This window comes from Carlito syrichta, unplaced genomic scaffold (assembly GCF_000164805.1).
Source record: "Carlito syrichta isolate Samal-C Ts95f unplaced genomic scaffold, Tarsius_syrichta-2.0.1 Scaffold316219, whole genome shotgun sequence".
Lineage (NCBI taxonomy): Eukaryota > Metazoa > Chordata > Mammalia > Primates > Tarsiidae > Carlito > Carlito syrichta.
Genome location: NW_007260315.1, coordinates 192,095 through 193,164, shown reverse-complemented (window position 1 = coordinate 193,164; position 1,070 = coordinate 192,095). Strand labels below are relative to the sequence as shown.

The window sequence follows — 1,070 nt, the reverse complement described above, 5'->3', positions numbered from 1 at the left end:
CAGAGTGAGAGTCTAACTCAAAAAAAAAAAAAAAATGAGAGAAGACAGCCTGAGGACCAGGCCGGAGTGAGGTGGCCCCTCCCCCAGCTTGCCTTGGAGGGGCTGCTGGACCAGCTCCCTGACCCCAGGGTGGGGGGATGCCCTGCACAGTCCCCGGAAGGGGCACTGCCCAGGTCAAAACCACAGGGTGCATGGAGGGCTTCCGGGTGCCAGGGCCAGTGAGAGGGAAGGGGTTCTGGGTGGGAGGGGACCTGGACGGGGTGGGCGTCGTAACTCACAAGCGCACGGTGGAGGCTGCCAGGAAGGCCAGGAGCAGCAGGCCGGCCAGCGAAGAGAGGACGGAGGTGACAACGATCATGCCGCCACTTCGCCGCCCTGGCCACGTGTCAATGGAGCCTGGGGACTTCCCTGCAAACACAGCAGCTGCTTGGACGCTGCCCCTCGGCCCAGGGCTGGCTGTCACCGTCCTTCCCCTCCCCCCTGCTCACACCTCAAGGCGTGGCTGTCCCCTGGCCCCAGACAGCCCCCTGAGCCCACCCATCGGAACGACACAGTGCCTGGGCTCGGCCAGCCTGGACCACCCGTCAATACAGCCTCGCCCTGTCGCATTTTCTAGGCTGTCCCCACCCGCTGTCCCACACGGGGCAGGCAGAGTAGCTGCCAGACCTTGGGACTGACCCGTCCACTGCTGTGCCCCCGGGAGCCTGGCAGTCAAGGCCTTTAGGCGGCAAGTCCCCCAGTCCACGCCCCCTTCCTTCTGCAGCCGTCCCCAGGTGTCCGCGCTCGGGCCTGGTCACATTGTTTCCTGGGCCTGGTGACTCGAGGTCTGCCCAGAAAAGCTGGGCAGGCTTTGGATACCGTCTCCAGGTCTCTGACCCTGTGGCAGCAGGAGCGGCCCAGCCGAGCATGACCTCGTCGCAGAGGGCGACAAGGGGTCCCAGAGAGGTGGGTGAGCTCACAGGGGACAGACAGAAGCCAGAGTGCCCCTTCCCCCTCAGCGGTACCTTGGTGGAGAGTGATGGGGTCCGACCACTTGGTCTCCGCCTTGGATGAGCCTCTAGCGTCCATCA

General features: G+C 65.0%; 1 protein-coding gene across 1 annotated transcript in view; it reads right to left on the bottom strand.

The window, feature by feature from the left end:
• UPK3B (uroplakin 3B) overlaps positions 1 to 1,070 on the bottom strand; it is a 4,265-nt gene that overhangs the window by 840 nt on the left and 2,355 nt on the right. Inside the window, exons 5-6 of the mRNA XM_008073952.2 lie at positions 1,005 to 1,070; positions 279 to 408 (exon numbers count right to left, since the gene is read on the bottom strand). Coding sequence (XP_008072143.1) covers positions 279 to 408; positions 1,005 to 1,070 — 196 coding nt within the window. The remainder of the gene's footprint in view (positions 1 to 278; positions 409 to 1,004) is intronic.